Consider the following 24,068-nt stretch of genomic DNA (forward strand, 5'->3'; position numbering starts at 1 on the left):
AATTGGGAGCGGACACCTTGATGGCTGGGTGTGTCCCGGTCGGCCATAGCCGTTAGTGTCCGAGGCACATAGGCTTTCCCAAATAAGGAAAGCAGGCACTGCTGAGTCTGCCACTTATTGTCAGTTTCTACCTGGAGCCCAAAGGGAAGACCTTTTAATGGCCTTTCTCCTGTGATAGTTGTGGTGAATGTAATATAGATGAGGCTGGTTTAGCTCACTGGGCTAAATCGCTGGCTTTTAAAGCAGACCAGCAGCACAGTTCGATTCCCGTACCAGCCTCCCCGGACAGGCGCCGGAATGTGGCGACTAGGGGCTTTTCACAGTAACTTCATTGAAGCCTACTCGTGACAATAAGCGATTTTCATTTTCATTTCATTTCATTATATGTTAATTCACACTGTCTTTGTAAGCGCAGTAGCGCTATCCTACCACTAGGGGAGTAGCACTGGGAGCACTCAGGAACTTGTACTGGGCTCCACCCTTGGCTCCGCCCACAACTCCTCCCCCTAGTGCAGCTGTATAAATACCCTTGTCCAGAGTCAGCCTGAGTTCACTACGAGTTCATCGACAGGTAACAGGCTGGCTCTGAAGTAAGTCGATTAAAGCCTAGATTCACATCGGAAACACGTGTCTGGTGAATTGATGGTTCTATCAATTTAATCGAATTAAGAACAGTAAAGATCGATTATGGAATCGGCCCTCAAGCTTGGACGCCTGTAACTCAACCCGCAGGATGCAGAGGCTAATGGAATCTTCTCCCACTGGATCCGGTGCTTCAAGGCCTACCTGGCCGAAGCGAGCACAGCCGAAACGACAGAGGAACGGGCAGGTGGAAAGGGAGAACGCGACGGTCTGGAAGACCGTCTTTCTGACCCTCCGGTTTAGAAAGCTCCAAGTCTCCCAATGGCAGGAAGTCCTCCCAGACGCGCTCCACGCTATTAGGTCCCTTTTGTGCACGGCGACCAACCAGACCCTTCACGAGAGGCTCTTCATTTTTTCCAGGGGCACTACCACGGGGGTCTCACTTCCGGCATGGCTGAGGACGCCAGGCCCCGTACTTCTGCGGAAACACGTCAGGGCGCACAAATCTGACCCCCCTTGTTGAGAAGGTGTGCCTGCTCCACTCCAACCCAGTACGCATTCGTCGAGTTCCCTGACAGCCGTCAGGACACAGTATCCCTCCGGGATCTGGCACCTGTCGGATCCAGCGCCCCCTCTACCCCCACAGAAGGACCTCTCACTCTACACCCCATGCTACCGCCCCCTTGCGCTCCCGAGCCCACGAGTTCGCACAACCAGTTCCGCGCCCCCGCGCCGGCCAGCCCCTAACGCCCCCAGTCCCCGGTCGAACCAGGAGAGTATGAAGCTCGGATACAACCCTCCCTGGAGTCCGCCATCATACCCCAGCACACTACACCCATCCAGCCACCGCAAGAGGCTGAAACCCCAGTGCTCCGCAGATCTCAGCGAACAATTCGACCGCCGGACAGACTGACTTTATAGACTAGACCACCACCCCCACCGGACTTGATTTTTTTGCAGGGGGTGAATGTGGTGAATGTAATATAGATGTATATATATTAATTCACACTGTCTTTGTAAGCACAGTAGTGCTATCCTACCACTAGGGGAGTAGCGCTGGGAGCACTCAGGAACTTGTACTGGGCTCCACCCTTGGCTCCGCCCACGGCTCCTCCCCCTAGTGCAGCTGTATAAATACCCTTGTCCAGAGTCAGCCTGAGTTCACTACGAGTTCATCGACAGGTAACAGGCTGGCTCTGAAGTAAGTTGATTAAAGCCTAGATTCACATCGGAAACACGTGTCTGGTGAATTGATGGTTCCATCAATAGTTTCTTCATAAGACTGAGCTGCAGCTTTTGTATATTTGCAAGCTGCAGCCTGTCTGCTCAACCTTGGCCAAATTTCCCATTGATCTTTTGCGGGCAGCCATTTTAGATGGCCACAGCACATTTGACACTGCCTGTAGCACACTTGGGCAGTGCATTTCGAATTCTAACCGCTAACTGCATGGAAAAGTTCCCCCTCATGTTGCTGTTGTTTCTTTTGCCAAGTACTGTAAATCTGTGGTCTTTGGTTCTCGATCATTTCACCAATAGGTATAGTTTCTCCCTAGCTACTCTGTCCAGACCCCTTATAAACTTGAATACCTCCATCAAATCTTTTGCTAATCTTCTCTTCAAGGAGAACAGTTCCTATTTCTCCAATCTTTCTGTATAACTGCATCCAGGGATTAGGAACTTCATTCTCATGAAACTTTTCTGCACCCTCTCTAATTGCTTCACATCCATTGGCACCCAGAACAGATTGAATACTCTAGTTGAGGCCGAACCAATGATTTATAGAGGTTTAACACAACTTCCCTGCTTTTATATTCAGTGCCCTTTTAGATAAAGCGCAAGATACTGTGGGCGCGATTCTCTGGACTCACGACGGTTCGGAGAATAGCGGGCGTCGGAAATTTTTACGGCGACGCTGTTCCGACGCCCTCCCGCTATTCTCCGAACCCCGTAAAATGTCGGAGTCGCCATTCCCGACAAACGCCTCCTTCCCGCCCCTGACACGACCAGAATCGCCACTGATAGCCCCCCCCCGCTATTCACCGGCCCGGATGGGCCGAAGTCCCGACGTCATGGCGCCCTGTTTGCACGTCGTGAAACACACCTGCTTTTTAAATTCGTCAACCAGTCGGCCTGGCTGACGACAGCTTGGAGGAGGTCAGGGCACCACTCTGCGCACCGCTCAGCGCACCGCTCAGCGCACCGCTCGAGTCTGGCCACAACGGGGAAGGCATCCCTGAGAACGGGAGGGGGTCCAGAGCGGGGAGAGTGGGGGCGACGGGGGAGGCAGTTGGGGCGACGGGGGAGGCAGTGGGGGCGACGGGGGAGGCAGTGGGGGGCAACGGAGGGGGGGGGGGGTTAGGTAGAGAGTGAGCCGTCCAACCCCGTTACAAAATGTCTGCCAGCATGCCATGGTGTGCCGGTCACGAGGACACGGCCGCTGGTTCCCCTGTGGCTTCCGGACACAGGCCACTGACGCACCCGTGAGGAGGCCATAGTTTACTGGCCGTTGGATGCAGAAAGTGACCAGGGGTTAGGCTGCCCGCGTGTCAGCAGCGCGACCAGGCCACCGGGACACACAGGTATCCCGTGGCAGGCGGCTGCCGAGGTGTCGACTAACCTCCGTCTAACATGTCCCGTTTCTCTGCCCCCACCACCCTTTTGTAGGTTAGCACAATGTCTGCGAACAGAACGGCTATGTTCTGCACAGTGGTTGGGGCCGCTCTACTGGATTTGGAGATGCAGCAGCATCCACACCCACAACCCGCAGTGGATGCAGGGCCAGCTGCAGCAGCAGAGGGAAGGGCCGAGGAGTTGCCAGTCGTCGAGCAGCATGGGGGGGAGGAGGAAGAGGAAGAGGAGAGAGTGAGGGTGCAGCCACGGCGCCAGAGGCGACGACCAAAGCCGAGGGTGTACCGTGTCCGGGTCTCTTTCCTAACAATGACGGACATCACCTGCAGGAGGAGACTCCGGCTGAGTAGGCAGACGGTGATACATATCTGGCAACTCCTGTCGCACCTCGCCCCACGTGGAACGGGGGGGAGGACACGCGATCCCGGTTGCCATCAAGGTGACGGTCACTCTGAACTTCTATGCTACCGGCTCCTTCCAGTCTCCGAGCGGGGACGTCTCTAGGATCTCCCAGTCATCGGTGCACAGGTGCATCCGGGATGTGACCGACGCCCTCTATGCCATCGCGGACCGCTACATCACCTTTCCCGAGGACCAAGCAAGTCAAGACTCACGAGCTCGTGGATTTGCCAGTGTGGCCGGGATACCGAGGGTTCAGGGGTCAATCGACTGTGTTCACGTCCCCATGCGCCCGCCTGCTGTGGACAAGGAAGTGTTCACAAACAGAAGGGGGACATACTCCATTAATGTCCAGGTGGTATGCGACCCCCACATGAGGATCATGAACATCTGTGCAAGGTTCCCAGGGAGTGTGCATGACTCCTACATACTGGCGCAGTCGTTCATACCTGCGATGTTTGAGGGACGTCCCCCCCGGCTGAGGGGCTGGTTGCTAGGCGACAGGGGTTATCCGCTGAGGTCTTGTCTGATGACGCCTATACGGAGGCCTCAGACCAATGCGGAAACACGATACAACGAGGCCCATGCAGCAACCAGGGGTCTGGTGGAGCGCTGTCTTGGCCTCCTGAAGATGAGATTCAGGTGCCTGGACCGCTCCGGAGGGGCCCTGCAGTACCAGGCCGACAGGGTCGCTCGCATTGTAGTGGTCTGCTGTGCGCTGCACAACATCGCGATGCAGAGGGGAGATGACCTGCTGCAGGAGGCGGAGGGAGAAGCTAGTGGCAGTGGTGCCAGCACAGAGGAGGAGGAGGAGGCGAGGGAGGAGGAGGAGGCTGGCGGAGTGGCGGGCGCAGAACGCAGACACGACCCAGGTGCTGGTGATGTCCAGGAGGCGGCACGACGGACCCGGCAAGGACGGCGGGCACGCGACGCCCTGGTGGCAGCACGGTTCACGCATCGCATGTGATGTCCCCGATGAACACCAAACCTGCATCGCTAGTCATGCAGAGGGTCACACCACACAACTGCCACCACCACAACCCCCCCCCTCCTCTCTCGGTGGTACACTGCTCCACTTCGACATCACGCTTATCACTGGGTCCAGACGGTATGGCACAACATCGATGGCTGTGTCAGCGGGTGTGATCAGTGCCATGTGGAATGATGACAGCCCGCTCTGCGAAGAGCTGTGAGCTCAGAATCATTAGAGAGAGTCTGACCCATGGCAATAGCTGAACCATCCACCTTGGTGGCCGCTGAGTTCGTCACTGACACTCCATCACGTGCCCGCGTGGGCTAGCTGTGGGAGGGGGTAGGGGCAGGGACTGCACACCCGGCACCGAGGTTTCACCACCCATCAACCCCAGCGACACTCGGTCACCATCATGATTACTGTGGCTGTGGAACAATCACACGGTATTACAAGTAAGGTGGAACAGTGCGTTTAATATTAACAATTATTTACAGGTGCCCTAGCCCCTACAACTAAACTGTGCCCTTCACCCGTGCCAACTTACTCAGTGTCTATCTTAGTTGCCTTACGGGCCCTACCACTACGTCTAAGTGACTCCCCAGATGATACAGCAGGAGTGGAGGAGGATTGCTGTGAATCGCCCCCCTCGACTCGTTTCTCCTTGGCTAAGCGTTTCCTGGGGCGACCCGGCCTTGATGGGCCAGGCTGCTCTGCGGGCGTCTCGGGTGACATTGTGCCACCCTGCTCTGCCTGCTGCCCACCCGATGCACCAGGGATGGGACGGGGGGAGGCCGAGAATTCCGGGACGTCCCGTGATGGCCTTAATGGGACGGACCCCGAAACCACCTCCTCCCTCGGGGAGCCCGGTGGCCCCCGGGCCTCACTTTGGGACAGAGGTGCGAGCGGGGAGGTTCCCCGTCGCACCACCGACACCTGGCGCTGCCAGTCCTGGAGGCCTGCAACGGTATCCACCAGGATCCGAAGGTTTGCAGAGACGGAGTCCAGGGAGTTAGACATTCCCACCAGGGACTGTGCGACCTCAACCTGTGTGTGCACGACGCCATCCAGCACATGTGTCAGGTGGTTGATGGTCTCCGCGACCGACTGCTGGGACTGTGCTATCGACTGCTGGGACTGTGCCATGGCGCGCTGCGACTGGGCCATGACCTGCTGAGACTCGGCCATGGCCCGCAGGGCGCCGGCAATGTCGTTTTGGCTCTGGCACATTGCTGCCTGTGAGAGGGCAACCCTGTCCAGGGCCGAGGATGACGCGTGCACATTAACCCCAACGTCTTGCATAACCTGACCCATTGCCTCCACCGCGGATGCCACCCGTGCGGTGTCGGACTGGGTCTCTGCCATGAGCGGCACCACTCCCTGCTCTTGGACGCGGTTCGACTCCTCTAACAGCGTCTGCAGAGCCTGGAAGGCAGCCCTCCTCCCGTCATTGTTTCCCTGGGTTTCCTGAGGCATCGGCTGTGCGGGTGGGTTGATAAACTCCAGGAACTCAGAAAACGTCTGGGAGCCAGCTGCATCCTGGGCCTGGTCTGTTCTCCGCGAGTCCGGGCCCTCTGTTGCTCCGACCTCCACCTGCTGTACCTGCTCAGCTGTGATGTGCCAACCAGACTGTGCCCCAGGAGACTCATCACTAAATAGGCCCGCCGGGGTGTGTGTCTCTGGGATGATGGATGTGGTGGGAGAAAGCAGTGCCGCAAGCCCGACGCTCTCAATGTTTAGGGCCTCCTCCAGGGTGTGGGGCTGCTCAGCGTCAGGAGGGTTGTCCCTGGCCATTTCTGGTGGTTGTGGACTTCGAACCCTCTGTGCGTCCTGGTCCGCAGATTGGGTTGGGGCGGATGGGGCTGCCCGCTGATCGGGCACCCTCTGTTGTGAGGCCCCGGGTGAGGTGCGGCAGATTCCTGTCTCCGTCTGGAGGCAGACGGCCCTGGTCGTTCGGCATCACGTCCTAGGGAAGAGAATGAGACGGGTTATTTAGATTTGCTCGGCAGGCCGCTGGACGGTCCCAGTGGGCAGGGTGTGTGAAGGGACAGAGGATGGGGGAGGTGTCCCAGTGGGCAGGGTGTGTGAAGGGACAGAGGATGGGGGAGGTGTCCCAGTGGGCAGGGTGTGTGAAGGGACAGAGGATGGGGGAGGTGTCCCAGTGGGCAGGGTGTGTGAAGGGACAGAGGATGGGGGAGGGGTGAGTGTTTGTCAGGGAGGGTTGTCTCACTTGCTGCAGTTCCGCCAACCTCGCATAGCGCTATAGGCAGACCCCCCAACAAGGTCCAGGGCCCTCTGTTCAAAGGTGCTGAGGGGGTGCAGGTTGGGCGAACCCCCTCCAGTCTTGTGCCGCTCACGGTGGTTGTGAGCGGCCTTGGCCTGTTGGGGGAGGGAACATAGGTAGATCATTACAAAACGGAAGGTATCAGCAGTCCGTTCAGATACTGGCACAGTTTGGGGGGGTCAAGTTGTCATAAGACGATTGCATCTCTCCTCGGGGCCAGAGCGCTGGGTCTGCGACAACTTTGTGAACCATCCTCAAATAACTCTGCCCCAATTCCCCTCCCCCCCTCCCGTGCCGGGGGGGGGGGGGGGCTTAAGTTAAGGGGGAGGGATGGTTGTGACTAGGGGGCACCCTCATGGCACTTACCCGGGCAAACCTGGTGAGGTCGTGTAGCTTCTTCCTACATTGCTCAGCTGAGCGAGGGGTCTGCCCCACAGCACTGACGGCAGCAGCCACGTCACGCCAGGCCTGGCTTACCGCGCTGGCAGGTTGGCGATGCCCTCTCCGCGGGCGGATGATGCCCCTCCTCTGCTCCACGGCATCGAGCAGCGCCTCGACGTCCGCATCAACAAAGCGAGGAGCAGCTCTCCTCGGCTCCGACATCCTGCCCGACAGATTCTGTGGTCGCCCGCGCCTTTTTACGGCGTCGGGCGGCGTCACGTGGGCGTGATCGTGTCGTCGCCGCGTTCCGTCGTCATCACGCACGTAATTGACGCGGCCGCGCTACTAGCCCATTTCCCGGAAGTGAATCCGTCGGGAAATGAAGCCTTCGCGACCGTCGTAAAACGCTCCCGATTTTTACGACGGTTTTACGATTTTCCGCGGGTGCGGAGAATTTCGCCCTGTATACTTTATTAGCTGCGCTCTCAACCTGTCCTGCCAACTTTGATGATTTATGCATATATCTGCTCGCACACCCCTTTAGAATTGTACCTTCAATGTCTTTTGTGTCTCTGCACTCTTCCTATCAAAATGGATCACCTCTCACTTCTCTGCAAGAAATTTCATATGCCACTTGTCTTCCCATTCCACCAACGTGACTATAAGTTCTTCACTGGGAAATTTAATGGTAAATTGTGGGCGCGATTGGCGTTGTTCTCAACGGACGAGTTGGCAAGATCGCGGTCCGTATTTAATGGCACTTAGTGCTGAAATAAGCCCCCATGAGAATCTCGCTGTCACGTTGTCTGATTCGGCCGACTCTCACCTCAGCTTCTCATCGCTAACAAGGGGGAGTCGCTTTTAAATGCTCCCTCACCAGTCACTCCTGGTCAACACACGAGGATGGCAGCGCTTTGGGGAAGCTTCTGGATGCCGTTGATGAGAGATGTGACATCCAATTCTGCCAAGGGGCTCAGAGGACCAATAGCAGGATCACTAATACAGTCTGGGAGGCAGTGGCAGCCCCCGGATGGGGGTGAGAGGATTGGGAGGAAGGAGGCATGGGGAATGAGGGGAGGGTTGGAGAATGGCGGGGGTTAGGCTAATGGACAAAGCCTGGCCCTATGAGAATCGGGTGAGGATGAGGGCTTTCCTTGTCCTCTGGCATGCCAAACCCTTGCCACCACCTATACTCCATCCTCTGACTCCTCTTGCGGGTCCTCCCCAGGCTCATCCTGTATTCTCTCCTGGTCCTCCTCCTCCTCCAGCATGTCACCTCGCTGCTGTGCCAGGTTGTGGAGGGCACAGCAGACCACCACAAAGCAGGTGACCCTGTAGGAGGTGTTGTGCAGTGCGCCACCAGAGCCATCCAGGCATTAGAACCACATTTTCAGCACTGAATAATAACAGCATGGGTGACAACATGGGCCTCGTTATAGCGGATCTCTGACTTCTGCACTGGCGTCATCAGTCAGGAACTCAGCGGGTATCGCATATCTCCAAAAAGTCCACTCACCATTCTGGGGTGATTCTTGAAGACACTGGGAATTTCCAAGTGTCCAACGATGTAGCTGTCATGCATGCACTCTGGGAAGCGTGCACATACATGCATGATCCAGAGGTGGTCATCGCGCACCAATTGAACATTCAGGGAGTGGAACCCCTTCCTGTTAATGGAGGGCGCATGCATGATAACATGCAAGCCACGCATGGTTTATGAAGTGGGGGGGGGGGGGGGGGGGGGTGGAAGTTCAAGAAGTGAAAGGGGGGGGGGGTTCATGAAGGGGGGGGGGGGGAGTTCATGAAGGGGAGTTCATCAAGCCATGCATAACACGCAAGTTTAGCTCACTGAGCTAAATCGCTGACTTTTAAAGCAGACCAGCAGCACGGTTCGATTCCCGTACCAGCCTCCCTGGACAGGCGCCGGAATGTGGCGACTAGGGGCTTTTCACAGTAACTTAATTGAAGCCTACTCGTGACAATAAGCGATTTTCAATTTTTCGATTACTCTCTCGACCTGGAGCATCCCAGTGATTGTGGACAATCCAGCAGCCTGGGAATCCAGCTCAAAGTTGATCAAGTGATGCCCCGGCATGAAAGGCTGCACACGTCCCCACTCGAGTCCTGGAATGAACCGGTGACATTGAAGTACAGGCTGCTCTTCCTCCGGAGCGGGTGTCCTCCTCCATTTGGTATCAAGTCCGCGAGGACATGGAACAGATGCTGCGCTGTTTCTTTGTTGAGATGGAGTTTCTTATGGAACATGCAGTTTGTCATCTCCTCGCTGGCTTCCACTTTTGGGTTCCTCCTTGACCTAATGGGCAGTGGGTCTTCAGGCTGTGTGATGGTCGCCTGCATATGAGTGCCATTTCCAGCCTTCCTTGAGGCTGCTGCCTTTACTGGCGTCTGGCCGCTGGGGCTAACACCAGCACCATGAGGACACCCCTTGCGGGACTGACAGCACCATCCATTTTGCATTTGTAAGGAATTGGACAGAGAGAGACTAACAATCAGTTAGTGCTTCTACCCCGGAACCTTCAAATCCCCCAAGCCTCTCCCACTCTTAAGTGTTCTACCTACTGAGTGGCATCGCGGTAGCACAGTGGTCAGCACTGTTGCTTCACTGCACTAGGGTCCCGGGTTTGATTCCCGGCTTGGGTCACTGTCTGTGCGGAGTCTGCATGTTCTCCCTGTGTCTGCGTGGGTTTCCTCCAGGTGCTCTGGTTTCCTCCCACAAGTCCCGAAAGACGTGCTATTAGGTGAAGTGGACATTCTGAATTCTCCCTCCGTGTACCCGAACAGGTGCCGGAGTGTGGCGACTAGGGGACTTTCACAGTTGCATCATTGCATTGTTAATGCAACCCTCCTTGTGACAATAATAAAGATTATTATTCAGTGAGCCAATTGTGCTGGAAAACCTCGTTCTGCACATTCGCAACTGGCCTTATCAGGAGCTCCTGCATGCCAGACCTCTGTCTGGAATATGAGGGAGATTGTGCTCTGGTGTCCTCTCCTGATTCACGCACTCACCCTTTGGTTGCAAGGTTATCCCCAGTGCTGAAGCCCAGCTCTTGAGTGTTTGATTGTTTGCTGCTGCTTCTATGGTGTTGACACTGCTGGAGTTCAGGCAAACTGTTCAGGCTTCAAAGTTTTAAAAAAATATATTTAAATTTTTTCTAATTTAGCAATTTAGGGGCAATTTAGCGTGGCCAATCCACTTACCCTGCACATCTTTGGAGATGCAGACACCGGGAGAATGTGCAAACTCCACATGGACAATTACCCGGGGCCGGGATCGAACCCGGGACCTCGGCACCATGAGGCAGCAGTGCTAACCACAGCGCCACCCTGCCGCCCTCGTGCTTCTAAGTTTGATTGAAATGTGGTGCAGTAATCATCGTCTTAGACATGGCATGTGTACCCAAGGAAGCCACTTGAGAACTGTGATGTGCTGTCAGCAAACAAGACCAACTCCTTATTAGCAATAACCTTCAGCTATGAAGCCAGAGGCTGCTCACAGTCAAAGGGAATTAATGTGATTGTCAGCATATAACCAAGAACAGGATTCTGTCCTGGAAGTGTTGGTAGGACAGACAGGCAGCAGCTATAAGTTTCCTTCTTATAGGTATTCACAATATTTAAAAATGGTTTGAAGGCCTCACAGAGAAAGCCCCTCCCCTGGACCCAGGGTCAACCTCTGACCTGGAATGCTTCAGATCCCTTACCAAGCTCTCTCCCCTCCCTCAAGCACTGGGGCAGGAGCTCCAGTGTCCTTTAGCTGCATGCCTGAAAATGGAAATGGTTGCTCACCTCCTCAGTCCCCCTCAGTGCCATTGCGCCAGCTTATGTGGATTTTATGGACCCCTTAGGGTCCTGTGGGTTTCCTCCCACAGTCCAAAGATGTGCAGGTTAGGTGGATTGGCCATGATAAATTGGGTTCTCTAAATTTAAAAGAAAGTCTGTGTGTGACACATAATGTCTCTTGGAAGCCCATGTACACCACGTCGATAGCAATACCCTCCTCAACCCACTGTTGCCTCATCACAAATCCCAAGAAATTTGCTCTTAACTCCATTCTGGCTTTTCTTAATAAACCCACATTTGTCCAAATGATTATCAAAACTGGCCTGTAGTTGATGTGTAGATGGAAGTTTTTTTTGTAGTTATGTAGTAAAACACAGCAGCTGGATTGTAGAATTTGCTATTTCTGTGTTTCAAATATTGTTTTAATGTTTATTTTTTAAGTTATCATGTATTAAATGTAAGATGTTTGATAAAGTTGCATTTGTGTTTTAACGATTGCTGAGAGAGATCCAGTCAGAGAAACGTTAGTTAAAGGAGCCATGGATCTCACATGTCACTAAATTATAATTTGCCATCTTTTTCCAAGGGTATACTAGTCCTCTTAAAACTTAAAATACAGTATCATGTAACCTGGTTAAAGAAAAATATAGTATCAAATGTATGAAATAGACTTTTAATCAACTAAAAACATTCACTCTTGTAGACTTTTACACCACTGTGAACAATTACTGGATTCTCAAGGAAAAAGATTTAAGAAATATCACCATTCTCTCGATGGGAGGTGGTTTCCGTGATTACCAAGTCCGGTCCGGTCTAACCATTGTGCCAAGCCTGGGCCTTTACAATAATACTCTAAATGTTGTGGTAATGTAAAATTTTTTTAAAGATTCATTATTGGTTGCTGTTGGTAACAGTGATGTGCTCATTCTTCTTGTAAGACAGCTGCTCAGACAACCTAGTTTGCACTAACGCTGTTGCATTGGCTTATGGGGATGTAAATCTTAAGCAGGAATTCAGTTTGTTGCTCTTACTTTGTATTAATGTACATTGCAATTCTTTCATTATTTGAGAGTGCTTTAGTGCCATTAGTGCTGTCTTGATGCTACCTTGCTATGATTGTGTTAATGTATGTGTCTGATCCTTCAAACACAACAGATTGTATAAAAGTTAACTTAATCTAACATTGTAACAGTAAAGTTGGATTTGTACTTCTATAGGCTTTTCTAACCACGTTTTTCTCATAGTAATGGAAACAGCAATACTTGTTGGGGAAATAACACAGATTCAAACCTGATGAACTATTTGAATGCCATTAGCCAAAAGTACATTGGAGCACACTGAAGAAGATATGAATAGGCCCTTCGAGCCTGCTCCGCCATTCAGTGAGATGATAGCTGCCCTGATTATAACCTCAACCCCACATTCTGCCTACCCTTGATAACCTTTCACCCCCTTGCTTATCAGGAATCTATCTGCCTCTGTCTTAAAATTATTCAAAAACTCTACTTCCATCACAAAAGCCCCCACTTGTGACTTTCTGATGGAGGTTAGGTAATTGATTAAACAGCTGAAAATAATTGGGTCCAAGATACTGAGAAACCGCTGTGGCAATGTCCTGCGACAGAGGTAATTGACCTCCAAAAACCACAACCGTTTTCTTTTGTGGTGGGCATGACTCCAACCAGTGGAGTGTTTCCCTCCTAATTCACATTGTAGGTATCACAGTTGTGGGTAGCACAGTTGCAGGACTTCAGTTCTACAAACGTAAGAAATAAGAGCAGAAGTAGGCCACTCGGCCCTTCGAGCTTGCTCCTCCAATTAATAAGACCATGGCTGATCTGTTTGTGTTTCAAATTCTACATTCCCATCTACGCCCGATAATTTTAAGATTCTTGTTAGGCAAGGAAATCAATCTACCTTCGCCTTAAAAATATTAAATGACCCCTGTCTATCGTCTTCTGAGACAAGAGTCCACAGTCCAAAGTCTACAGTCCCACAGTCCAAAGATGTGCAGGTTAGGTGGTTTTGGCGTGCTAAATTGCCCCTTAGTGTCCAAACAAAATGGTGTGGGGTTACTGGGTTACGGGGATAGGGTGGAGGTGTGGGCTTAAGTAGGGTGCTCTTTCCAAGGGCTGGTGCAGACCTTCTGAGAGTAAAAAATTCTCCTCATCTCTGTCCTAAAAGGGCGACCCCTAATTTTAACACTCGCCCACAAAAGAAAACATAATTTCCGTGCAGGACCATTCAGGACTTATATACTTCAGGATAGTCACCAGTCGCTGTTTTTAAAAAAAAACATTTTTATTAAATGTTGCATTTTTAAACTGTATATACAAAAAAGAAAAACATTTGGATGCAACAGTAGCAAGTTACATTTTGTACCTTTTGTTGACCCCCCCACCCTCCCAACACTTCCCCTCTTTTGCTAATTCCAAATCTTATCCTTCGCCCTTTCTTACACCTTAATTGTTTGTTTGGTGTTTGTCTTTCTCTTATGACTTTGTGTTGCGCCCTCTGGTCTCTGTGTTGGTCTTCTCTGGGCTCCCCCTTGGTGTTTCCTCCAGTTTTGCCATCCTACACTCCTCGTTCCTGTCCGCTCTTTGTGGCCTTGTTGGCTTCGAACAGGTCTTGGGACAGGCTGATGAATGGCTCCCATGCTTTGTGAAAGCCATCTCCAACCGTCGGATGGTGTACTTGATCTTCTCCAGAAGGAGAAATTCCGATAGGTTTGCTAGCCAGTCTGCAGCTGTGGGTGGTGCTGCTGATAGCCAGCCGAGCAGGATTCTCTGGCGAGCGATGAGGGAACCGAAAGCAAGGGCATCACCCTTCTTCCCCATATGAAGTTCTGGCTGGTCTGATACCCCGAAGACTTCCACTCTCCACGGCTCCACCCTCACCCTAAAAACCTTGAACGTTGAAGGCGGTCCAAAAACCGCCAAGTCTGGGAAAGGCCCAGAACATGTGGGCGTGATTGGCTGGGCCTCCCTGGCATCGTTCACATTTGCCATCCCCTGCTTATTCGGGTTCTCGTCAGGTGTGCCCTATGTACCACTTTAAGCTGCATGAGGCTGAACCTTGCGCAGGAGGTGGTGGAGTTGGCCCTGTTCAGTGCTTCGCTCCAGAATCCCCACTCTTCCTCCCATTTCTTCCTTGTTCCATCCAGTGGGGAGCGTGTCCTTTTTAAAAGTTGTCCGTATATGTCCCCACAGTTCCCCTTTTCCCGACTATGTGTCCAGTCTTTCCTCCAACATTGTGTCTCTTGGGGCCTTAGGGTGTCTCGTCGTCTTCTTGCGAAGCGGAGGATGGTTTTTACCTGCAGGTGTTGGAGTTCCTGTCCATTCCTGTCCATCCAGAGAGTTTGAGTCTCTCTTTCAGCTCTTCTAGAGTCGCTAGTCTGTCCCCTGTGTAAAAGTCATGAACTGTCAGTGTCCCCACGTCCTGTCGTCTCCTCTTAAAAGGTGGTGTCCATCAGAGCTGCTGGAAACCTATGGTTGCTGCAGACGGGGCCCTGGTGGACACCTCGGTTAGCCCAAAGTGTTGCCTCATCTGGTTCCAGGTTCTAGTGTTGCTACTACCACTAGGCTGGTTGGGTTTTGCTGGTGGGGATGGGAGCTCTGTTGTGGTGAGGGCCCAGAGGGTCGTCACTGTACAGGAGGACTCCTCCATCCCCATTCCTTGTTTGGTTCCTTAACCGGTCCCTTCACTCTCTTGGCTGTGGCTGCCCAGTGATAGTATTGCAAGTTCGGTCCAGTGGTGGGCTATCTGGATCCCCAGGCAGCAGAATTTGTTTTGAGCTATTTTAAATGATGGACCCTCCAGTTCTGTCCCCCCTCCTCCTGGGTTTACCAGGAAACCTTCACTTTTGCCCAGGTTGAGTTTGTAGCCTGAGAAGGCTCCGAACTCTCCCAGAAGCTTCATGGTTTCATTCATGCCGCTTTGCGGGTCCGAGGTGTATTGGATCAAATCATTCGCAGAGAATGAGACTCTGTGTTCTCAGCCTCCTCTTCAGATTCCCTTCCAGCCTCTCTGGTCTCGCAGGGCAATTGCCAGGGCGAACAGGAGCGGGGACAGCGGGCATCCCTGGTGCGTCTGTGCAACTGGAAGTAATCAGAGCTGTTGGTGTTGGTCTGAAAGCTCACCTTGGGGGCGTTATACAGGAGTTTTATCCATGAGGTAAACCCTGTCCATAAAACCGCTCCAGAACCTCCAATGAGGTATTTTCACACGACTCTGTTGATACCTTTTCTGTGTCCAGAGAGATGATCAGCTTTGGTGTTCACTCCCCAGATAATGTTTGCAGTTAGTTGTCTACCCTTAACAAAGCCTGTTTTGTCTTCTGTGACCATCTCTGGTGTGCAGTTGTCCCGTTTCCTTGGCCAGGACGTTTGCGAGTTTATCACGTCCACATTGAGCAGCAAAATGAGTCTGTATGATCCGCATTCCGTTGGGTCTTTGTCAGTTTTGGGTATCACCGATATGGTGGCCAGTGTTGGCGTTGGAGGCAGGTTGCTCCTCGCTAGCGAGTCTGCGACCATATCCTGCCGGTGCGGGTCGAGAGCCGGTGCAAATGTTGTGTAGAAGACCGCTGGGAACCTGGCGCCTTCCCCGCCTGCATGGAGTTGATGCTCTCCATGGCCTCTTCCTGTTCCATTGGTGCTTCCAGCTCCTCCTGTCTGTCGTTCCCCACGACTGGCTTGTCCAGTCCAATTGAGGAACTGTTTCATCCCCGAGTTCCCGTCGTGGGGCTCAGAGATGTATAGTCCCGGATAGAAGGCTTCGAAAGCTCCGTTGACCTTTTTTGGTTCAGCCACCAGCCCATCTCTGCTGTCCTTCACCTATGCTATTTCCCTCGTGCCTACTTTTGAAGCTGGTGAAACAACAGGTGGCTATCCTTCTCTCTGTGTTCATAAAAGGTCCCCTGTGCTGGTGGACTTAGTGCACTGGTTCCTGGTGGATAGCTGGTTCAAGTCCATTTGTAGCTTTTTCCTCTCCACCACAGGCTCTACGGTCGGGGCCTCGGAGCAGTCCCTTCCACCCAAGTTGCCCAGCATCTGGGCCATGCCGTCAGCTGGGTCTCTGCCCTCAATCCCCTCTGGCAGGCCCACTGTTCGTGTATTCTGTTGCCTGGACCTGTTCTCTCGGTCCTCGACCTTCCCTTTCAAATTCCCTTGGGTCACTTCCGACCTTTTTATTTCTACCTCCAGAGCGATAATTCTGTCCCTTGGTTGGCTGATGTCTTTTTAAGCTCCTGGATCTTTCTTCTCTGCTTCTTTCCCATCCCATCGAGCGCCATCTGCATGGTGGCCAGCACCTCTGCCACTGCCACCCTGACCGCTACCTGGATCTCCACCTTTATCTCATCCTTCATCGCGGTCAGCTCCTTAATCAGGAATGTCTTCCATATGACAAAAGGTTGGCACAACATTGTGGGCTGAAGGGCCTGTTCTGTGCTGTATTTCTCTATGTTCTATGTTCTATCCCTCACCAGGTTGTGGGGTGGAGCCCGTCGCCTGCGTCATCGGTCTCCCTCTCTCGCGGTGGCCGGGGACCCCTCACCTTGTGCGTCCACTGACTTACTGTTTCGCTGCTGTTACCCTTTTCCACCATTTCTGGTTTCCCTGCGGCCTCTTGAGCTAGTGATTGCTGGCATACTACTCTTCCTTCTTCTTTGCCTTTTTAACTGAGGAGCTGAATGAGTCTTTGGGCTAAATTTGGCCAAACGTGCCTATTTTGCTGTATTCTGGGCGGAGAGCCACCTGATGTGTGACTACTCGGCACATACCCGTTACGGGAGTCAATCTTTGCTCTTCTGAACCCCAGTGGTAATGAACCCAATCTGTCTAAGCTTTCCTCATAAGACAACCCACTCATTCCAGGTATCAATTTAGTAAACCCCTTCTGCACTGCCTTCAGTGCATTTACAACCTTCCTTAAATAAGGAGACCAAAACTGCACACCGTATTCGAGATGTGGTTTCATCAATGCCCTGTATTGAAGCATAACATCCTTACTCTTATGCTGATGGACAGGAGAAATTCTCCTTTGGGCATAGGAAGCTATCAAGGTGGAATTACTAAAGGGAACAGATTCAAGAAAGTTGACAAAAAAGGGGATAGATGAGGAGAAATATTTTAATGAAGTGAATTGTGATCTCGATCCACTTCCTGAAAGGGTTGGAGGAAGCAAATTCAAAGATAGCTTTATAAAAGGAATCACATCTATGCTTAAAAAGGAAAGATTTTCAGGATTGTAGAAAAAGAGATGGAAAGTGGGAATAATTGATCAGCTCTTTCAAAGATAGCACAATTGGCTAATTAACCACCTCATGCTCGATGATTCTTTGAATCCGAGGAAATATGCTGCTGTTGATGATCCACAATGACTCATCCATCTTCAGTTTTGGGCTTCTATATCTGACCATAGCCTGTCCACTTAGCATAGAAGTTGTGTCACAATACGTAGTAGAGAGTGTCTTCATTGTGAAGATCAGACTTTGGGCTCGATTTAATGTAGCCCATTGTAGCGGGTAACAAGACAGCTGGGTTGAATTGCGGGAGATGCTGTGCATCAATCTCTTCCAACGTGAACATCTCCCATGCTTAATTTGGAGGTGGGACCAGGCGCAACCAACTTGAGGTGGTTTGCCAGTTACTCATTATTGAGCCAGAAGAATTAATGGTGGCTCAGGGATTATATGCCAGTGGTGTGGCATTCCCATGCTTATGGCGGGAAGGGGAGGCAGGGTCCTCTTTCATTCGGTACCACTTTGAGGGAGCTGGCCATTGAAAGCCACCCCATCCCCACTTTACCTCTAACATCCTGCCTCCTGCTGCCATGACCGCCATCTCACCCTTGGCGATCTTATGCCCCTCCAGTCACAGTGATGGAGAGACTGACTAGCTGGCAGCTCCCGGTGGGCAAGATTTCTGCCTGAACCCTGGGGAAAACCTGACGCTGGCCAGTGTGCCCAACGGGCATTTAATCTGGTTGAGCTTTGCCCTCAATCGATAGGTTGAACTTGCATTAGTTCCGTTAAATTCCATCCTTTACAAAATCTGTATGCCAGTCAGTCCTTTTTTAAAAAATTTAGAGTACCCAATTAATTTTTTCCAATTAAGGGGCAATTTAGCTTGGCCGATCCACCTACTCTGCACATCTTTGGGTTGTGAGGGCGAAACCCACGCAGACATGGGAGAATGTGCAAACTCCAACGGACAGTGACCCAGATCCGGGATCAAACCCGGGATCTTGGCGCCGTGAGGCAGCAATGTTAACCACTGCGCCACCGTGCTGTCCCCAGTCATTCCTACCAATTGTGGACAGTAGTTTTTTTTTAAATAATCTTTATTGAGATTTTCATAAAATATCAAAAACAGAAAATAGCAACAAGAAAACAGTATTAACAACAAAAAAGAAAAAAAAACCCACAATAACCCCCAAAACCAACCCCCCCCCCCCCCCCCCCCCCCCCCCCCCCCCCCCCCCCCCCCGTAACTACAAAAAGAAGAAATAGATTAGCACCTGGCATATTCACGAAACACATGTACACATTTCTCCCCTCCACCGAAACAACCCCCCCTCCTTGCTGCCGGCCTATTTTCCTACCGTTCTGCCAGGAAGTCCAGGAAAGGCTGCCACCGCCTAAAAAACCCCTGCACTGATCCTCTCAGGGCAAATTTTATCCTCTCCAATTTGATGAACCCCGCCATATCATTGACCCAGGCCTCCACGCTTGGGGGCCTCGTTTCCTTTCACTGAAGCAAAATCCTCCGCCAGGCTACTAGGGACGTAAAGGCCAGAACACCGGCCTCTTTCGCCTCCTGCACTCCCGGCTCCACTGCAACCCCAAAAATTGCGAGTCCCCAGCCTGGCTTGACCCTGGATCCTACCACCCTCGACACCGTCCTTGCCACCCCCTTCCAAAATTCCCCCAGCACTGGGCATGCCCAGAACATATGGGCATGGTTCGCTGGGCTCCCCGAGCACCTAGCACACCTGTCTTCGCCCCCGAAGAACCTGCTCATCCTCGTCCCGGTCATCTGAGCCCTGTGTAGCACCTTGAACTGTATGAGGCTAAGCCTCGCACAAGAAGAGGAGGAATTCACTCTTTCCAGAGCATCCGCCCACGTCTCCTCCTCAATCTCCTCACCCAGCTCCTCTTCCCATTTACGCTTCTGCTCCTCCACCGAGGCCTCATCTACCTCCTGCATTACGTGGTACACGTCCGAAATCCTCCCTCCTCCAACCCACACCCCAGAGAGCACCCTGTCCCGTACCCCACGTGGGGGCAGCAGAGGGAACCCCTCCACCTGCCACCTGGCAAACGCCCTAACCTCCATGTACCTAAACATGTTCCCCGGGGGAAGCCCAAACTTCCCCTCTAACTCACCCAGGCTCGCAAACCTCCCATCCATAAACAGGTCCCTCAACCTCCTAATACCTACTCTGTGCCAGCTAAGAAACGCGCCATCAATGCTCCCTGGAACAAACCGGTGGTTCCCCCGTATCGGGGACTCCGTCGAGCCTCCCACCTCCCCCCATGCCGTCTCCATTGCCCCCAGATTTTGAGGGTAGCCGCCACCACCGGGCTCGTGGTATACCTCGTTGGAGGGAGTGGCAACGGCGCCGTTACCAGCGCCTCGAGGCTCGTGTCCACACAGGACGCCATCTCCATCCTCTTCCATGCTGCCCCTTCCCCGTCCATTACCCACTTACGCACCATCGCTGCATTGGCAGCCCAATAGTACCCACAGAGGTTGGGCAGCGCCAGCCCCCCCCCCTATCCCTGCCCCGCTCCAAAAACACCCTTCTCACCCTCGGAGTCCCATGCGCCCATACAAATCCCGTAATACTCCTGTTGACCCTCCTAAAAAAAGCCTTCGGGATAAGGATGGGGAGGCACTGGAACAGGAACAAAAACCTCGGGAGCACCGTCATCTTGACTGACTGCACCCTGCCCGCCAGCGACAGCGACAACATGTCCCATCTTTTAAACTCCTCCTCCATTTGCTCCACCAGCCTTGAGGTTAAGTTTGTGTAGGGCCCCCCAGCTCCTAGCCGCCTGGACTCCCAGGTACCTAAAGCTCCTCCCTGCCCTTTTCAGCGGGAGCCTACCAATCCCCTCCTCCTGATCCCCTGGGTGCACGACGAACAACTCACTCTTACCCAGGTTGAGCTTGTACCCTGAAAAGCCCCCAAATTCCCTAAGAATCTTCATCACCTCCGGCATTCCCCCCACTGGGTCCGCCACATATAGCAACAAGTCATCTGCGTAAAGTGACACTCGGTGCTCCTCCCCACCCCGCACCAGACCCCTCCAATTCCTCCAATTCCTCGACTCCCTCAACGCCATGGCCAGGGGCTCAATTGCCAACGCAAAGAGCAAGTGGGACAGGGGACAGCCCTGTCTCGTCCCCCGGTGCAACCAAAAGTACTCCGACCTCCTCCTATTCGTGGCTACACTCGCCATCGGGGCCTCATATAACAGCCTCACCCAACTGACAAATCCCTCCCCGAACCCAAACCTTTCCAGCACCTCCCACAAGTATCCCCACTCAACCCTATCAAAGGCCTTCTCCGCGTCAAATGCTACCACTATCTCCGCCTCCCCTTCTACCGCCGGAACCATTATAACATTCAGAAGCCTACGTATATTGGTGTTCAGCTGCCTTCCCTTCACAAACCCTGTCTGGTCCTCATGAATGACCCCCGGCACACAGTCCTCTATCCTTGTGGCCAAGATCTTCGCCAACAGCTTGGCATCCACATTTAACAGCGAGATCGGCCTATATGATCCACACTGCAGGGGGTCCTTGTCCTGTTTAAGGATCAAGGAAATCAGCTCCCGTGACATAGTCGGGGGAAAAGCCCCCCCACACCCCCTCGCCTCGTTAAAGGTCCTAACCAACAGGGGGCCCAGCAGGTCCGTACATTTTATAAAATTTGACCGGAAACCCATCCGGCCCCGGCGCCTTCCCCGACTGCATGCTGCCTATCCCAGTAACCAGCTCCTCCAGCTCAATCGGCGCCTCCAGCCCCTCCACCTTCCCCTCCTCCACCTTCCCCTCCTCCACCTTCGGAAATCTCAGCCTGTCCAAAAAGCGCCCCATTCCCCCCCTCAGACCGGTACAATTCCCCATAAACGTCCCTGAAGACCCCATTAATGTCCACCCCCCTTCACACCACATTTCCTCCCCTATCCTTCACTCCACCAATCTCCCTGGCCGCGTCACGCTTATGGAGCTGATGCGCTAGCATCCTACTCGCCTTCCCCCCATATTCGTACACCGCTCCCTGTGCCTTCCTCCACTGAGCTTCCGCCTTTCTGGTGGTCAGTAAGTCGAACTTGAAGATTACGCCGCTCCCCCAGCAATCCCTCCTCCGGAGCCTCCGCGTATCTCCTGTCCACCCTCACCATCGCCCCCACCAACCTCTCCCTCTCTCTTTGCTCTCCCCTCTCCCTATGGGCTCGGATGGAAATCAACTCCTCTCTAATCACCGCCTTCAATGCCTCCCAAACCGTCCCCACTCGGACCTCCCCATTATCATTGGCCTCTAAGTACCTCTTGATACACCCCCGAACCCGCCCGCCCACCTCCTCATCTGCCAGCAGCCCCACCTCCAGGCGCCAGAGCGGGCGCTGGTCCCTCTCCTCCCCCAGCTCAAGGTTCACCCAGTGCGGGGCATGATCCGAAATGACTATGGCCGAATACTCTGCATCCTCCACCCTCTAAATCAGCCCCCTGCTCAGAACAAAAAAATCGATCCGGGAATAGGCTTTATGCACGTGGGAGAAAAATGAATTCTCCCTGGCCCTCGGCCTCACGAACCTCCAAGGATCCACGCCTCTCATCTGGTCCATAAACCCCCTCAATACCTTAGCCGCCGCGGGCCTCCTGCCCGTCCTGGACATGGATCGATCCAATGGGGGATCCAACACTGTATTAAAGTCCCCCCCCCTAATATCAGGCCCCCCGTCTCCAGATCCGGAATGCGGCCCAACATGCGCTGCATAAAACCCGCATCGTCCCAGTTCGGGGCATAGACATTCACCAGAACCACCCGCTCCCCCTGCAACTTGCCGCTCACCATCACATACCTCCCGCCACTGTCTGCCACCACCTTTGATGCCTCGAACGACACCCTTTTTCCCACCAGAATCGCCACCCCCCCCCCCCCCCCCCCCCAATTTTTTGCATCCAGCCCTGAATGAAACACTTGGCCTACCCATCCCTTCCTCAGTCTAACCTGGTCCGCCACCTTCAGGTGCGTCTCCTGGAGCATAGCCACGTCCGCCTTCAGCACCTTCAGGTGCGTAAACACCCCGGCCCGTTTGACCGGCCCATTCAGCCCCCTCACATTCCAAGTTATCAGCCAGATCAGAGGGCAACCTGCCCCCCTCCCCTGCCGACTAGCCATAACCCGTCCCCTGCCCACCCCAGGCCATCGCCCCCCCCCCGCTCGGCCCATTCCCCACTTTGTCAAACCCCCACCCCGGCCCCCCCTGCATACGCCAGTTCCTTCCTGGCCATTTCAGCAGCAACCCGGTAGCTTCCCCCCCCCCCCCCCCCCCAGGCTAGGACCCCTCCCAGCCGCATTACTCCCTCCATAGCACTCCCGTGAGCCAGCTAACTTCTGCTGACCCCGGCGACTCCCGCCACACCTCCGGCCCCTCCCAACGTGGGGCTACTTCTCCACCCCCATGCCCATCAGCAGACCCTCCTCGTCCCCCTCCCGCTCCCGCGCGGGAAAAAAGCCCGCGTTTCTCAGGTCCGACCCCGCCCCCATCCACCCTCAGCGCGGGAAACAAAAGAAAAGCCCGTGCTTTCCTCCTGCCCAACCCCACCTCCTCTAGGGTAGCTCCCCTTTGTCGGCCCCACCACCAGCTTCCCACACTCCAAGTCTACCCCCCAACTCGAGCCCATCCACCGAACCCACGCAAAAAGACAGTGCCCCACCCGCCCTAGAACCAACACACAACCAGCATAAAACAGAGAACACCCCCCACCAAAAGTTAACACAGTTATTTACAAACCCCCGACCCTCAGTTAGAGTCCAACTTCTCGGCCTGCACAAAGGCCCACGCCTCCTCCGTGGACTCAAAGTAAAAGTGCCGGACCTTGTAGGTGACCCACAGACGCGCCAGCTGTAACATGCCAAACTTCACACTCTTTCTGTGGAGCACCGCTTTCGTCCGGTTGTACCCGGCCCTCCGCTTAGCCACCTCCGCACTCCAGTCCTGGTAGATCCGCACTACCGTGTTCTCCCACTTGCTGCTCCGCTCCTTCTTGGCCCACCTAAGCACGCACTCTCGGTCAACGAACCGGTGGAACCGCACCAGCACCGCCCGTGGTGGCTCATTCGTCTTGGGCCTCCTGGCCAGTATTCTGTGGGCCCCCTCCAGCTCCAGGGACCCCTGGAAGGACCCAGCTCCCATCAGCGAGTTCAGCAAGATGACCACATAAGCCCCCTCCAGCCCCTCCGTGAGGCCCAGGATCCGCAAATTTTTCCGCCTCGACCGGTTCTCCATCTCCTCGAACCACTCCTGCCACTTCTTATGGAGCGCCTCGTGCATCTCCACCTTCCCCGTGAGGGCCGTGGCCTCATCCTCTCTTTCGGAGGCTTGTTGTCGGAGCTCTCGGATTGCCACCCCCTGGGCTGTCTGCGTCGCCAGCAGCTTGTCCGTAGTAGCCTTCAGCGAGTCTAGCAGCTCCACTTTTAGCTCCCGGAAACAGCGCTGGAGAGTCTCCTGCGCCCACTGCCTCCATTCCTCGAGGCCTCCGCCGGCCGCCATCTTGTTTTTCTTCCCCCGCTTTTTCCTAGACGCTGCCACCGCTATTTTGCTGGCCCCACTCCTGGTCCAGACCATAGAACACTGGGGATCTGCTGCTGACACCTTCCCACGTTGGGAACCGTCGAGCAAGTACCGCTGGGGGCCCTAAAATGAGCCCAAAAGTCCGTTCCTGGCGAGAGCTGCTGAACGTGCGGCTTAGCTCCGCTTAGCCGCAACCGGAAGTCGTG

The 24,068-nt window shown here is 53.8% G+C and overlaps 1 protein-coding gene across 2 annotated transcripts in view; it reads left to right on the top strand.

Moving 5' to 3' along the window:
• The window catches only part of pgap1 (post-GPI attachment to proteins inositol deacylase 1), a 253,543-nt gene that overhangs the window by 42,924 nt on the left and 186,551 nt on the right, over positions 1-24,068 (top strand). For both annotated transcript variants that reach the window (XM_038789106.1, XM_038789105.1), the window contains exon 5: positions 11,752-11,912. In XM_038789106.1, the coding sequence (XP_038645034.1) occupies positions 11,752-11,912 (161 nt within the window). The remainder of the gene's footprint in view (positions 1-11,751; positions 11,913-24,068) is intronic.

Source organism: Scyliorhinus canicula, chromosome 2, assembly GCF_902713615.1.
Source record: "Scyliorhinus canicula chromosome 2, sScyCan1.1, whole genome shotgun sequence".
Lineage (NCBI taxonomy): Eukaryota > Metazoa > Chordata > Chondrichthyes > Carcharhiniformes > Scyliorhinidae > Scyliorhinus > Scyliorhinus canicula.